Source organism: Triturus cristatus, chromosome 1_2 (assembly GCF_964204655.1).
Source record: "Triturus cristatus chromosome 1_2, aTriCri1.1, whole genome shotgun sequence".
NCBI classification, from domain to species: Eukaryota; Metazoa; Chordata; class Amphibia; order Caudata; family Salamandridae; genus Triturus; species Triturus cristatus.
The window spans coordinates 42931591-42945396 of NC_140580.1; the positions used below are offsets into that span (position 1 = coordinate 42931591).

At 42.5% G+C, this 13806-nt stretch overlaps 1 protein-coding gene across 2 annotated transcripts in view; it reads right to left on the reverse strand.

Annotated features, from left to right (window-relative positions):
* The window catches only part of ACTR6 (actin related protein 6), a 312465-nt gene that overhangs the window by 187497 nt on the left and 111162 nt on the right, over positions 1-13806 (reverse strand). For both annotated transcript variants that reach the window (XM_085600663.1, XM_085600672.1), the window contains exon 5: positions 5596-5731. In XM_085600663.1, coding sequence (XP_085456789.1) covers positions 5596-5731 — 136 coding nt within the window. The remainder of the gene's footprint in view (positions 1-5595; positions 5732-13806) is intronic.

Below are 13806 nucleotides of genomic sequence, written 5' to 3' on the forward strand. Positions count from 1 at the left end.
CACCATCAGTCTGAATAAATGATGGTGGCTTGTCCTCCTAACCAGATGCAAAAAAAAACAAATGAAGGACGAAATGCGGAACAAATCAAACATTCACCCCCCAGTCACAGATCTGGGTTTAATCCATCGCATGTTTGCTCACCATGCCACCCCAGTTTGGACCATCAAATCGTTTGTCATATCTAGATAGGATGATAAACAAGTTTGCCACGCTTTTCGCAAACATAGCTAGTATGACAATCTTATTCCCAAACACATCCATTATTCTCCCTTCTCTCTCTGTTGGAATACAAGAGGGCAAAATCAATGTGCAACCATTTGCGAGTTTCTTGTCGCAAGAGTCTTTCCTGGATTTAGTGATTATACAAAGGAGGATGCCTTCCAGGGCTTTCATTTCCATATCCAATTTAGCACCATCGTGTCACATGACATATGGTCCTTTAGGATTTTGGTTCCTGCACCCCATATGCACCCCAATAATTGGCACTATTAAGGTTTACTTCTCCGACAAGAAGAGTTTGAAGCTTAACTACCTTTTTCGTGAATGCTTAAGATTTTACCAAATCATTTCAGGTAATTGCAGGAGCAGATATTCAGCCAGACCTCAAGTAAAAATTCACCTAGTGTTCAGTATTGTCATTGCATGCTCATGCAGGGCCTCCACAGAGCTATAATCAATAAAGTCTACGGCCTTGCTATGATAAGGTAAGGAACCAGACCTGCCATTTCCGTAACAAAATCTATGGTCTGCCCTCCAGAACATTGGCGTCTGTTCACCTTGATGGAGACAGATGGCAATCAAGGTTTAAGAGAATGTCAGTAAAGTGAAAAAGGTGGTTGGCAAAAGAAGGCCACCCCTGGGAAAGTATGCTTTTAGGCATGGGGTAACTATCCATTTATTAGTACAACCTTGTGTAGAGCAGGAAGAAAATACTGGTCACATGCTTCCATAATCCTCTGCAAGGATTAGCAGATTCTTGGGTCATGATGGGAAATTGTGCTACTACCAACAAAAGTATCTCCTCCATCTTTTTCTCATGCCTCTTCATTCAAAATGGTATCATATAGATGGCCTTAAAATTCCAGGGCCACAAGTGCAGGAGGTTTGGGGTTCCACAATATGTAAGGTCAACACAGAAGGCCTGGTTGACATCAAAGAGGTTCTGGTGGCCATCAAGGAGGCCTGGGTGGTCATGGTAGAGGTTTTGGTTGAAACTGAAAATGTCTTGGCTAACGCGGAGACTGCAGATGATGCAGACTGAAAAAGAGTGCTTCAGTTCCAAAGGTGTTAGAGTTGAGGCAAATTGCTAGAGCTTGGACTGGTGACAATGCCACAGAAGTGGAGGTGGACGCTAAAGGATATATGAGCAGAAATTCTGTCACAGCATGCTTACTCAGGTGGCTTCTGGTTATTAAAGACATAGGCAGATCTTATTTTACCCCCAGAGAAAATGGTTCCCTACCAGACAGGTACCACTCCAGTCTCAATGGCACATTTTGGAATGATAGCGCCACAGCAGGAGGAGACGCACCTTGGGTCTCTTCACCTAGGTGTCACTGCCCTCCCTCGATAAATACAGAAGCCTCCCGGTCCTTAACTTCTTTATCCTGAAGAATTCCTTGCACACTGAACAATCTTATTCTACTTAATTATGACACTTGAAAAGCTTAGAGACACAGGGATTCCTTCCTCCACATATGCTTGATAAATCATTTTCAGCTTGAGAAATATATTGCTTGATGAGAGGCTTAAATACCCCAGATCACATTTCCCAGTATACCTAGAGAAAACTGCTACAGGGACTTGGTCCTTCAGCTTGCCCGAGCACAAGATACATTAGTTTTGCTAACAAGGTACTATTATTTTTCTCGGTTTTGGCAGCACAAGCAAAAACTCTATCTAAGACTTCCTCACTCAGCGTGTGGTATAAATCTGACATATTCCTTGTAGAAAATAGTAGGAAACATCTACTTACCAGGGAAAAATGATAGCCCAGTCAAACGGAGGACAATAGCTCCTGAAGTGTATTGAGTTCTACTGCTGTTGTACTATTGGAGAGGTTTCCCAGTGTGATAGTGCAGAATATTTCAAAAGCAAGTAAATCTATGAAGGACTCAATGCTAGAAAACATCTTTCACCACCATAAACGATTTAATGTAGATTTAAAAAATTGAAATATACATATGAATGTGTAATTCTCACTGATTGCCATGTGAAGGTGTCTCCTGACACTAATAAAGGATAGTTTATAAAACACCAATGTTAACATAGCATGACACAATTTTAAATCTAACTTGCATGTATAAACCTACCACTCAGCCTTTTCCATCTGTAAACTACCCAAGTACTGGCACCTACCACCATAATAAACTCTGAAGCCATCTCTGGTTGATATTGTAGTTACCAATATTCCTAGATGTATGGTAATCCGTACTCATTTTTGAGAACTATAGTTCTCAAAAATATGAGGTTGAATTTTATATCAAGACCGGAGACTTGCATTAAGCATTAAACTTTTTATTTCTTCATTCCATCACCCCCTATTTCCAGCACCTACGTCTGTACACCTGGAATGGGAATGTAATTTATTTTTATATAGTATTAGAATTTAATGCCAGCCTGGCAGGTTTAGGCGCAAGATGTGGCCAGTTCATGACTGGCAGCACTTGGCTAGGGCAAGGTTACACTTTGCATATAAATTGTTTAGAGTTGCTTTCAGGCTCGTTTGCAATTCATAGCTTTGCAAAATACATATTCTTTCGAATAGACTACTGACTGAAGTGAGATATACCAATCACTGGGGGGGGGGGGGAAGACCCAAACCGTAGGTGGATCTAGCCAAACGTTTCTGGCACTTTTGTGTTCATAGGAAACCTTCTGCACAGGCAATGTATGTTCTTAGCAATCTCACCATTATTGCAGACTGGTGCTCCAGACACCTTCGAGATCTTCAGCCTAAAACACTGAAAAGTCTTTCTTCTAAGTCATGTCTCTTTTCAGTAGACACTTTTGCTCCGCGCTTGAATACTCAAAATCTTTCCTTCTACAGCAGGAGGCCAGATCCGCAGGCCCTGGCTACAGTGGTTTTTCTTCATGATTGGTGTGTTACCTTAATGCCCCTTATTCACAATGATATATTGTGTCCTATCTCATTATTAGTCAATCTGACTCCTTTCATGAGAAGCTCACCTTGGTCCTCTACTATTCTGAAACGGTCAATTGATTGCCCAATGTTAATGACTTCTTTTCCCAATCTGTTTCTGATCATGCAGAGCAACTGTCATGAGATGGTTCGCAAGTAAACCCTAATTCTGGTAGCTTGGTGGATTTCGGATCCGCCTGGTGAACCACAGGCATTTCGACAGAAGCTGTTCAGCTCACCTGCCAGTCCTGGGCCCAGAGTACCACTAGGGCCTACCGAGCCCCATGGTGATATAAGCTAGCTGGTGTCTGCATGGAGATCCAGATTCCCTTTTCAGGAAATGTAGTTTCGTCGACTTTTAAAGGAAGTGAGATTTTCTAGCCCTCCAGTTCCAGAATACAATCAGATGTGGGATGTTCATTTGGGTTTGAATTTGATTATTTCTTGGCTTGACAATTCTATATGATCTATAACGTTTTTTATTAGCAAAACATATTATTCTACTAGGCTTCATTTCTTTGCAACAGCTTTCTGATGTAAGAGCTTTACATGTGTTTGGTACAATATACATCTTCAGGCATATCAATGTCTAAAGAAGAGCAAAGATAAATTTAACAACTGCCCATAACCCATATTTCCCTTTCCAACATAACCTTTGCGTAGGTATTTGCTTAAATGAATATATTTAAAAAACAACTGATCTGAAAATGCTCTCTTCATTATAGCTCCTAATTTGTTTACAGGAAACCCCATAACCTGGAGCCATACTACACTTTCACTCGTTGGGTTAGATGAGTTATGGGTTTAGCAGGGATAAACACCTCTAATTATGGGGCTAATTTTGCTAGAGGATCTATGCCTTTTGGGCTGAGGCTATCTTGTACAATGTACAGCATTCTCGGATCAGTGGATAGGTCCAATGTCTCAAATTGTAGAACCTTTTATATTAAACATATTCCTCGTGTGGTTAATTCCGTTGTGGCTTTGCTTTAAACTAGTATAATAGAAGCCTCCGGTCTGGTAATGAAACGTAGATTTTCCTAGCATTATTGAGGAAAAGTCTTTATTTTAATAAGGAGACAGAGGTGAGTGTTATCCCACCAATTTCTTTACTGTTACTATGCTCCTTTTCTTCATCTAGTGCCCTCCGAAAGAACTTCCTCATAGTCTTAATGTGGGATTTCAACCAGGAAACAGTCCAGATTTGACCATGTTTTCAAAGGAGCTTTGCTTCAGGATCCACAAACTGGAACGCTATTCAGTTCCTCTTTTCAGAGATCAAAGTCAAGTGACTGGTTGTTATTGACCTTACTCAGGAACTATTTACCCTTGTAATGGCTTTTGCTGTTATTTTAGTCACTGTTCCTATGTTTCATTTTGCTTAGTTCCTGGTCAAGCACAAACGAGGGTTTGCTTCTCCCAATCAAAAGTATTTATCGGTTGGTTGTCTGCCTGTAGGTTAGCATGCATTGTAAGTTCATTTAGTAGTTGTTTTCCCAGTGGTTCATGGGATATTCAGCTTGTTAAATCTTGGCTGCTGTGTTAATATAGGCAAGAAATTAATGCATAATATTCATCTCTGCGTTATTACTAAAATCAAGACTTTCCTATACTAAAGTTAGGAAAATCTACATTATTATTACAGGTAATCACCTTGTTGTCAAGCATTGATAACACAAGATACTAAGGTCAGGGAAGCAGCTTGTAGTATAAAAGCTGGAGACACAATCCAGACAGTAACGTGTGCATTACACTGCATGAGAGTGAAACAGCTAAACTGATCCTTACAGCCAACTCCGGTGCAACGTAACTCTCATATTTGAACAACACAAGCAGTGTGCAATCCACAAGCACTGCTTACAACACAGAAATGCTAGTTAGGCCGAACTTCACAGTCAGCCAAATGTCCGGTTATGTGATGTGATGGACTGACAAGACAAACTGTACAGAAAATAAACTTTACAAAGTACAATACATTGTATGAGCACAATTTAGTGGTGTGCAACCTACTTTTAACATAGTTGCCATTTATGTGTACCCCTATTGGGTATCTATGGCAACTAGGTAACCATTCCGGTTAAGCCCATGTTTACTACAGTCACTGATATGCTTTGAGCTTTTTGAATTTTTCGCCTTTTTAGTGGGCTTATTTTAAACACTGACTTTAAAATTCACCTGTCAACAATGGGCCTTCCCCAGGTCTAACGTCTGCTTGGTCTAAATCTTTAATTTGGTGATTAACAAAGCATTACAAAAAACCCTAAACAAAAGAAAATACAAATGTATTACTAAAGGTGTGCGCGAGCCGACGTTTCTTTCAGTACCTAGTTTACGTTCCTGATAAAAACAAACTTGTTTACCCGCCTTTGCGCAGACTCTATGAGAGTCAGTGGAGTTAAGAGTGAGGCGAGCACTGGAACACACACCACAGGTTACACACCGTGCAGCTTACCTCACTATGCCCGTCTGCTGCTTCTTGCTTCTGCAGTAGGGCACGATGTGAGTGAAGGAGTAGCCACTGTCCACAATGATACAGCATAATTCAGATGGATTATCACGAAAATATCTGTGTGCACTCAGGGCCCCACCTGTAGAAATATGCACAATCAAACACATTACTTAAAGGAGTATGCCTAAGTTCACCATCAACATATGACCAACTGCTCAAGCCCTGCTACACATAGGAGTTAAGCAGCCCAACAGAGTAGAACATTTGGGCTAGATGGAGCACAACCAGAGCCTTCCTGTAAGCCTGCGCTCTCAGCAAGGAGAGGGCTGGGTCTGAGCCTCACCAGGCTGGAGAGTGTTATCCTCAACACTAGAATCAGCCAGCTCCCACGAACTCTAGTTCTTATGGAAAAGAAGGGAGCTCTCATGGGAGCTCTCATGAGAGCCCCAACACCCACTCCCCCATCACTGCCACTTTCACAGGAGTACAGATACAAGCACCCACCGTGGAATGCTGGCGCTAACTTGTCTTCAGCCGAAATGCTGCTATTTCATAAAATGTATTCAACGTCATTTTCTCACCCTCAATTTCTTAGTCTTTGTCGTCCTTATATTTTTGTTCCTCCCACACACTCTGCACTTGGGGGCCCTCACTGAGCGCCTTTGCCTAACAAACAACCAGCATAATGAGTCCAGTCAAAGTCAAAAAAGTTTTTTGTATATGATTACTTAAAATCGTTACAATCTACACTTTAAAAATGCATTAAACTTAATCTTCCATTAAATATCATTTATCAGCAATGAGCTTAGCAATATTTAAAATCTGAATAACATTAATAAAGCTCATAGAATGTTGGCTAACCGGTTAAACAATCTACGAAAGTTCTATTATTCACAACTTTCAAAGGAGCTCAAGTGACGGAAATTATCCAAAGGTTAAATTATTTTTAAGATAAAATGTCCATATAAAATGCCAAACTTTCCAATAAGGTTTGGTCAGCTGCTGTTTTTCTGTATTGTTCCTGTTATCTTGTGGAATAGGATCGCGGTCCTTTTGCTACTTGGGCTAGTGAAGGAGAGCCATATTTGAAGCCCCTGCCGTCCTTGTTCATACTTTATCAATGTCCTCTAAAAGGGCTTGCCTTAGAAGTTCCCTTACTTTTGCCAGATATTTTACCCCCTGGCACGCCAAGATTATAGAGGAGACTTCCAGCCAACGTATCACGGCTTGCCTGCACGTGCGAATGTTCAAATTCGTTAAAAATCGGTTTTAAAAGCCCCCTCCTTATTTCCTTAATTGCGGGGCAAGCACACAGAAGGTGAATTAACGTTTCATTACAAAAACCACATAGTCGGCAGTGTGCTAGTTGCTTTTCCAGGACGGTTGTAGAACTTTTGAGTCATGCATGCCCAAATGGTAATTGGTGAAACTCTTTTTTAACTCCACACTAAAATGAGTTACTAAGTAGGCCTGAGGCTTTGTTGATATGTAGGAGTTAATCACGGTCCACCCATGCCTACGTTTCGAGGTTGTTATTTTATCTTCTAAGAAAGACTTCTTCTTTGCCGTCTTATTTGCCAATTTACCAAAAACTGCCCGGTCTATCTGGTTGTCCCATGTCGTTTGTATGTCAAGTTCTGCCAATGATTTTCTCAGATAGGCTCCCCATGAGTGGGGAATGTCTTGATCCATCTGGATTTTGATTTCTTTCCAGCATAGATTGTTCAATGACACCAGTTCAGATGCATGGAATTTGTGGCATAGTTACACAAAGCTGCTCATGCTTCGGAATTTCTGATTTTGAAGGCCGAATTCCAGCCGGATCTGAGCTGGGGCGGCGGACCTTGGTAAATTAAAAACAGCTTTATAAACCTTTGTCTGAAGTTCGTTTAGCAGTTCCACATCTTTGCCACACCAAACAACTAGGGCATATGACAATGTCAGTACTATTTGTGCAGCTATCACTTTTAAAAGATGCGCATGGTTCGGGCAACCCAGTTTTTTGTTCAGTAATCTGTACGCAAAAATTAACGATTGAGATTTTGCTTTTAGGTCCATTTTTAAGCCGAGGTATTTGTAGGCCGCTTGTTCTTCAATTGTAGTCCCTTTTACGTACCATTTGAACTTGGGTTTTTTAGGGTCCACAAGACGTACAACCTTGGTTTTGTCTTTATTCAATTCCAAGCTGTCTCCATCCAGATAGGGGACTAGGTTGTTTATCGCTCTTTGTAGCCCAATGGGGCTTTTGCTCAGCTCCACTATATCGTCTGCGTACTGTAAGAAGGGTATCGGCTCTAAGTTGCTAAGTTTGGTGGATGGCAATTGGCTGCTTGCATGTGTTTACTGATATCTGCCATAAATAAATTGAATAAGCCCGGGGCTAGGACACAGCCTTATTTTAGGCCTTGCTGTGTCTAAATACTGGTGGTGGTACTAAGTCCGTCGCCTAGTTTCACTCTTGCCCAAGTGTCACTGTGCAGGGCTATTATTGCATCCAGTAGTTTGCTCGGTAGCCCCCATGCTCTTAATTTTTCCCAGAGGCGATTTCTGCTTACTTTGTCGAATGCGGCTCTCAAGTCGACAAAACATGCAAACAACCATGTTTTCCTTTTTCTTGCTTTTTCGGCTAAGAGTGCCAACGTGGCCAGGTTTGTTAAGGTGCCCATGCCTGGTCTGAAGCCGGTTTGATACATGGGGATTATACTTGTCTCTTCCATCCAATCTTGCAGGTGGAGAAGTAGACATGATCCATATAGTTTGGCCTCAACATCCATCAATGATATCAATCTGTAGTTTTCTGGATTGTTGTGGTCTCCCTGCTTGAATATTGGATGAATAATGTTCCCTTTCCAAGATTTGGGGACCTTGTTCTGTCTGTAGAACAGATTAAAAAAAAGGCACAAGGTAGTCAGCCTAAATATCCGGAGCGAGTTTAAATAGTGCATTGGGCAGTCCATTCGGGCCTGCCGCCCCCTCCGTTTTTAATCTTTTTATTATTCCTCTCAATTGCTTTATGTCGATCAGATCATTTGAATCGTTGCAGCTTCCTGCTTGACCGGTATCTTCTTCTCCTTCAGGTCTTAGATCTTTTGGGGATTTTGAGGGGTCTATTACCATTGCGTGTTTATCATTCCTCACACTGCTGTACCTATTATGTACATGCTGTATCCAGATTTTTTCGCCAATTCCCGCTTCTTGTTGTAATTTTTTTCCCTTTGTCATGTTACTCATGATGCCCCAGAATTCCATACTGTTTGGCAATGTGCTTGCCCACAATAGTTTTGTCCAGATTTTTTCTTTATATTCTGTCTTTGCTTCCCTGAGCATCTTCTTATATTTCATCTGTAGATCCTTTAGTTTATCCTTATCTGTATCCTTACCCATTCTGTCCGCCATGGCGTGGGATTGCGCCTCTTTTGCCATCCTTCTCTTTTCATCTCGTAGAGCAAGGTTAAACCATGGATCCTTTCTGATGTCTAGCCTTTTTGTGTTTCTATTGGTAGCTGGAAAGTTCCGGGTAAGGAAGAGACACAGATCTTCCCAGGTTTTTATTTGATTTTCTTCTGTCGGGGGCCTGTTTGACTTATGTATTCTTTAAGAGTGTCCATTATGGTCGTCATGTTTAGTCCTCGCCATCTTAATTTCCTCAGGTTAAACGTTTCTGCGTGTTGTCCCAGCGTGTTTATTTTTTGCGCCCGGGCCAAGTTTATATTAAGGTTTGTGATGTGCGGGTGGTGGTCGCTTTCTATGCGTGGGCAGACTTGGAATGAGTCTATTCTTGGGACTAGATTGCTGCTAATGATGGTAAAATCTATTGTAGATTGACTTTTTCCATTTGAGTACGTTGTTGCGGCTGGCCTATCCCCTATAGTGTTACCATTCAGGATTGACAGGCCGTACTTAAAGTCACCGTATTTGCTGATGGTGCAATATAATGCCTGTGTACATTGCACCACAATGCCAACAAAAATATATTGTAGTGCAGGCTTTTTATTGTATTCTATTGAACCAAACTTAAACAAATTCAATCTGGTTACTGTGTTGAGCACAAGCAGCTACAAACAATTAACGAAATGGTATAGAATAAGTGTTTATTATAATTGAATAAAAACTGGGGCGAGGCATAGAAAAGCATGTTTTTACAATAACATGCATGGGCAAAGCCAATAGGGCTCGTCCTTAGAAGTGTAAGCTACTGGTTCTGCCAATCTGTGTCTCCATTTTGTTGAATATATTCGAAAGAGGACGCTGAAGTGGGACAAACCAGGTGGACACATGGGCAGGCATTTTGCATTGGATTGTTTAATAATGAATAGCCATTACAAGGTGATCGCTTATGTGGGTGCATGGGTGGAGGCAAAGCGATGGCCATTTTGGGATTTTTCATTTCTCTTCAAACATGGCTGACTGCCTTTTTAGAAGAGTAGAATAAAAAATACTTATTGCACATAGGAGGCCAAAAATAAAGAAATAAGCATTATGACGGAAATGAGCACGTGAAAAAGAAATGAAAAAAGCAGGGTGGGAAGTGGAGGATGACGAGCAACGTTTAGGAAGCTAGCAGCCCCGGCAGCAATGTGCACCGGCTAGGCCCATGCAAAAAAATTGAAAAAAGCATTAAGCTTGGGGAGGGAAGCAACAGACAGAAAATTGAGCAATCCAGCAATTGCTGCTGGATTGCTCAATTTTCTGTCGGACCGTCAAAAAAATAAAGCAACGATGTCAAAAAAACATGGAGGTGTGGGTAGCACTGGATGGGAAGCGAGCAATGCAGATGGTCGGGAGAGGGGGTTCAGGCCTCAATAATACTTTTTTATTTTTAACACAGTCAGGAGCTGGAAGCAATGGACAGCAAGCAAGAGCCCTGCAGAAGTATGCAGCTGTCAGGCAATCACACAGCAAAATATCTGGTGGAGATGGTATTAAATGGATGGGAGAAATGGAGGGAAGTGAGACATTCCCATAGAGTGCTGAAACAAATAAAAAAGGCATTACCAGCATGTCAACACAGCAGTGAAAAAATAGGACCCAAGCAATCAGAAGCAAAGTTAAAAAAAAAATAAACCAGGGTCAGGACAAACACAAGAACAGGAAAGAAATCCATCAAATAGAGAGCAGGAATTGGTCAAACACCAGAAAGACACCTAATTATGACCCAAAGCCCACTCTGTATATTGTACAGTAGACAAAAAAAGCTTACAACAGCTATAAGTGACACTTAATAAAATGAAGAGAGACGCTTGTAAAATTTATATTCCTGTTGTGTTGATTAAAAAAAATACTACACGCAAACAGCAGGAAGAATAAACAAATGTAGAGTGGGGTAGAGGGAAATAATGGACATCCTCAACAAGATGGCCGACAGGTGAGGAGCTCCGGCCGGGAGCCTCCCGGCCAGTGATTGCCTTTTGGCTCTGGTCCCCTGGAATCTACCCCCTCCTTGGACCCTTCTGCTCACCTGGGATTATGTGGACTGCGGTCCTCGTCTCTCCATCTCCCGCGGCTGAAATCAAGCTCTTTCTTGGGAAACCGTGATTAGTGTTTCTGACTGCAGAGTCCGAGTCAACATGGCAGATGCCCGGTGGAGCTGCTTTGTTGGCTATAGAGGAGACTGAATCGGGTTCATTCCCTCGGCCATCACCTACCCAGCCGGACATTGGGCTCCTTGTCTCTCTGTTGTCTCCTTCCTCCCCCTCCTTCAGATGATTCATCGAGGATCTGCTGACGACGGAGCCTGTCTCGGCCCGGCCACTGCCTGGTCGGGATCTCCGGATGGCTGTCGAGTTTGAGCTGGGCTGAGGTCTGCCCCACCTGGCCATGCCCTTCCCTTCTGGGTTTGAGCCGCTGCTGCTTGCCCTGCTGCCGGACCTCTTGCTTCGCCTCCTGTGGTGCCACTGGGACGCGTGAGTATTCTTTTTCCCATGATCGGGTTGCAGCAGCGGTGAGTGCCACGGCGATGTGGTCCGGTACCCCCGAGCATGTTTTCACTTTCAGAGGGGAGACGCGTCCTCCTGGTCCCCGCTGCTGCCTCCCTTTCTTTCGGAGCTCCTGCCTTGTGCGCCCGAGCAGATTTCCCCTGACTTTCTGTTGTTTTGTACTCCCTCCATTTTGTGCTGGAGGTTTATGGATCCGTGCCCCAATCCCCCATCTTGACGACCTCAACTATCTACAAAGTTCGCTCCAAGTTGCCGGTCCTCATCTTGGTGTCACCTGCCTTTACATGATATCAATTCGACCACCCCCGTCGGATCACCTATCACCCCCCCCCCCCCCCCCCCCTCCGATATGGATGGCCACAGCGAGACTCCCGAACCGCTCCTTCCTTTTTGCCCCTTCCACTACCCTTGGTGCTCGAGCACAGAGAGCGAGTCTGGCACTGGACGATGAGATTCCGCAACCCACTTCGGACTATTGGGCACGTGAACTTTGATTTTGAGGGTCCCTTGATTTTCGTTCTTCCATTGTCGGTTTGCCTGACTTTGTTTTTTCCTGTACCCTGTCTCAATCCCCCTCCCCCACCCACCATCTATGCTCCAAGTGACTCGTATCCATTTTATTTTATGCTATGGTAATTGATGTAACTCTGTACAACTGTTCTCATGTAAAGCGCTCTGATACCTCAGGGTCTAGCCAGCGCTATATAAAACTCTACAAATAAATAATGGAACACAGACAGAAAGATCACTAGGCAATGTAAAGAGGTGGAAGAGCAAGGCTAGAGAAAATAGGAAGAAAAACAAGGCCAGAGTAAAATAAAGGTAGGAGGAATGGTCCTAGAACAGGATGGAGTGTGAGGCAAAGTAGAGAGGCGGGGAGATTAAGCATAATGGTTGGGCGCGGCACTATGGGAAGACCATATGGGAAAGGGGGCAAATCGAGAACTGGAGCAGAATGGCAGAGAGAAGCAAGGGCGCGAGATGGGGAATGTAGGCAGGATGGCAGTGTAAGGAAAGGGATAATTGGGAGAAGAAAAGCAGTAGAGCAGAAAGATGGAGCACATGAGCAGGATGATCGAGTGAGGCACTAGAATGGAGACAAATGGGGAATGAAAGCAGAGTGGCAGAGTGCAGCAAAGAAGGATGGGGTATGTAAACAAAATGGCAAAATGAAGCTATGTACAGCGTAAGGAGGATGGCATTGCAAGACCACGGAAAGTAACGAACAAGGAATCAAGATTGTCAGGTGAGTGACTGGAACAGACAAGAGCATAATAAATAGTGATGGTAAAGTGCAGAAGGAGATGGAGTTGGGGAATGTACCCAGCACATTTTACTGAAGTAAAGGATAGAGAAGGGTAATTAAAGCAGGATGGTCGGATAATGCAGATGTACAGACATGAGCATTAGGGAAAATGATGGTCAAGTGGGGTGGAAAGAGTGATGGGGAATGTAAGACATATAGCAAGGTGAGGCAAAGGAAAGAGATAGGTAAAATAAAATTGGTGTGCTTCACATGAACCTCATTAACACTTCTCTGCACACCACACTGAAATTCACAGAAATGTTTTCCCTGCAACTTTAACCTGACACTATTCACATACCTCTCTGCTACAAACAGGCACAAAATGGCTTTATTTTACCTTTCACAGATTGCATCTTTGAACATAATTAAAGACAACTGGCATCTACTACTTCGTGAATTCGCCCTATGAGCCAATGCGCATTTCCACCACCACTGCCTTGCAAACTACCAAATAACTCCATTTTTTAAAGTAACAGCTCTAAACGTTTTGACTTCTGCAGACCCCACTGCATCATTACTGGAATTTGAGGACCCCCATCGAGTTATGACTAGAAGTCAAAGCAATATCTAGGATTTGAACATCAAAACACCACACAAAACTACAGAAATAAATTTTGTTCAAATACACACAGGAGGAAATATTTTATTTAATTTCCAAAAATTGAAAACTCTAATTATAATGGGAAGGTTGGAGCTTTTCTTAGTTGGTTCTAGGAGTCTAAAAGACTAAACAATATGCTAGACTCTAGCATATCACTGTCTTTTTTGCTCCTACTGCATGTTCTCTTTTGGTTGTGGCTGCAATCGAGTCCACCCATCGTCCATACTATATTCTGTTTGTCATGCTTTCTCCGCTCTCATGAATCAAGCTGAGGATACCAACTTTATATTTAGCCTCCAATTTTAAAATTTCTTCACATTTACAGAACATTTTACAAATGTTAAATTTACATTTTCCTTCTATATTTATAT